Source organism: Hevea brasiliensis, chromosome 10, assembly GCF_030052815.1.
Source record: "Hevea brasiliensis isolate MT/VB/25A 57/8 chromosome 10, ASM3005281v1, whole genome shotgun sequence".
NCBI classification, from domain to species: domain Eukaryota; kingdom Viridiplantae; phylum Streptophyta; class Magnoliopsida; order Malpighiales; family Euphorbiaceae; genus Hevea; species Hevea brasiliensis.
Window position 1 is genome coordinate 80227948 of NC_079502.1, and position 2739 is coordinate 80230686.

At 35.7% G+C, this 2739-nt stretch overlaps 1 protein-coding gene and 1 non-coding gene across 2 annotated transcripts; one reads left to right on the top strand and one right to left on the bottom strand.

Moving 5' to 3' along the window:
• Positions 1-653: 653 nt before the first annotated feature.
• On the bottom strand, positions 654-1256 carry LOC131169373 (uncharacterized). Its single transcript, XM_058128593.1, has one exon. The coding sequence runs from the start codon at positions 1254-1256 to the stop codon at positions 654-656; it is 603 nt and encodes a 200-aa protein (XP_057984576.1).
• A 990-nt stretch (positions 1257-2246) lies between these two features.
• Positions 2247-2353, top strand: LOC131170010 (small nucleolar RNA R71). Its single transcript, XR_009140954.1, has one exon. It is a non-coding gene; the product is annotated as a small nucleolar RNA R71 (small nucleolar RNA).
• The last annotated feature ends 386 nt before the right edge of the window (positions 2354-2739 follow it).

Sequence of the window (2739 nt, forward strand, 5' to 3'; positions counted from 1 at the left end):
ATTAAGCATATCACATCAAAAGCAAGAATTTAATTTTCAATGACCTAATCATGCATACAATGAATTTCATTAAGCCAATAGAAGATTAGGGTCACTCCCCTTTGATGCGTGCCTTTTCCCTTGCTTCGCCAAACTTAACCTTTTACTCTTTTCTTGTGAACCTCATGCATTCTTCTTTTCTTTTTCTTCTTCTATACCTATAACCCAAAGAAGACAATGCCAATCAAAATTTGGAGAAATACTTCAACTAAAATAAAACTAAAGTTAAATGAAACTACACATGAACAAAACTTAAAGAAATAACAAACTCAAAAGATATCAAAATTTGTTGCTTGGGTTACCTCCTAATAGCACTTGTTTTAGGTCTTTAGCTTGACCATTTCTAGCTCTTCATGGAGGCTTGAAGACAAATTTGTCACTCTTGCCAATAGGTGTTCCAATAACTTTGTACTTCCATTTTCTTCCGGCTATAGTGAAAACACCCGTCACTTTATTCAGCAATCTAATATCAATTTTAAATGCAAGTTGTTTAATTTTGACCTTGGAATTCAACTTAAACATGACTTTTCTTGCTCTACATCAACATCATGCACTGCTACCTGCTCACAATTTTCCTCAATAGAATTGTCATAAAAAATATCTTTCAAATTAATTTAAGGCTCAACAAAAACTTCTCTTGGACATTTATCCACCATATTAATTCTAAAGCATTCATCTTTATTTGAAGGAAATTTAGAATCATTGAAAATATTGATAGTTACCTCTTCTTGGCCAACCCTAAGAGTTAATTTACCTTTAGGTACATCAATTAATGCTTTTCCAGTGGCAAGGAATGGTTGACCTGATATGAGAGGCACCTCCCTATCTTCTTTCATGTCAAGCACACGGAAGTGTACTGGAAAAATGAACTTGTCAGCCTTCACCAGCACATTTTCAACGATACCTTTCGAGTAAGTGAATGAGCGGTCTACAAGCTGTAGTGCAACAATTATAGACTTAATCTCATTTAACCCTAATTTCCTATAAAGAGATAAAGGCATTAAATTAATACTCGCACCAAGATCACACAAACCTTTAGTAAATTCTACATTGCCAATATTACAGGGAATAGTAAAACTTCCTGGATCTTTAGATTTTGGTGGTATCTTGCATTGAATGATTGAACTATATTCCTCTGTTAACATGACTGTCTCATAATCTTTCAATTTCCTTTTCTTGGATAGAATCTCATTTAGAAACTTGACATAATTTGGCATTTGCGCTAGTGCTTCAACAAAAGGGATATTAATGTGCAACTTTTTAAATATGTCAAGAAACTTAAGAAAATCCTTATCTTGCTTTTTTTTCAATAGGCCTTGAGGAAATGGAACTAGAGGTATATATGGCTTGACCGGCACCTTTTTCTTCTCCTTTGCATTAATATCTTCTTTTTTCAACTTCCTGTCCCTTCTCTTTCTTTTGTGGTTCCACCAATTGCTTTCCACTGCTCAAGGTGATTGTGTTTGCTCTGTCTTACTTAGCAATACACGTTGTGGCCTATTTGCTATCATATTGGCTGGCCCTTTTGCACCTCTAAATTCTTTATAGTAGCTTGCTACTTTTGCAAAGTCACATTCTAATTCTAGAAGTTCATCTTGGTCTCATTTATGAAATAATCAATTATCTTAGCCAAATTAGCAACTATATCTTCTAAACTTGATTTGTTCTTTGGTTGTGAAAAACCATGTGGCACTCTGCTTTGATAGTTAGGCTGCTGATGTTATTGCTATTCTCCCTATGAAAACTTTAGGTGATTTTTACAAGCAGGGGTGTGAGTGTTAGAATATGGATTGTTCTGCTATCTTTCAGGATTGCCTACATGTTGAGCTTGCTCTTCCACTGGTTGGAAGAATGACTCATCTATGTAGCAGTCCCTTGTTGCATGTGGCCCAACACAATTCTCATAAACAGTTGCTCTAGCACTAGTAGTAGTTGCATGCACCGACATCTGATCCAATCTTCTAGAAATAGAATCCATTTTAGCATTTAGTGCAGTAATGGAGTCAACCTCATGAACTCCAGCAGCTTTCTTTGTTGTGTTCCTCTCATTAGGCCATTGATAGCAATTATCTACTATCTCTTCCAATAGCTCATATCCTTCATCAATTGACTTCCCCAAAAGTGATCCTCCTACTGTAGAGTCTACATTGCTTCTAGTATGACCATTCAATCCATTGTAGAAACTCTGAATCAATAGCCACTTAGGCAATCCATGATGTCGACACCTTCTCACCAAATACTTGAATATATCCCAAGCTTCATAAAGTGTCTCCATATCCATCTGAGTAAACATCTGGATATCATTTCTTAGCTTCACAGTCTTGGCTGAAGGAAAAAACTTTGCCATGAACTTTTCTACCAAATCCTCCCATGTAGTGATAGACCCAACAAGTAAAGAATTTAGTCATACTTTTGCTTTATCCCTTAGTGTGAATGGGAAGAGTCTCAATCTAATGGCATCATTCGATACTCCATTGAACTTTAGTGTATATCATATCATGAGAAAACTCTGCAAATGGACATTAGGAACCTCATTTGCAGTCCCTCCAAACTGACATGTAGTCTGAACCATCTAAATAAAAGCAGGCTTCAACTCAAAATTTTTAGCTTGCACTGGAGGTCTTATAATGCTTAATTTAGAATCAAACACTGTTGGTGATGAACACCCCCAATATTCATATTAGGGACATAACATCTAAA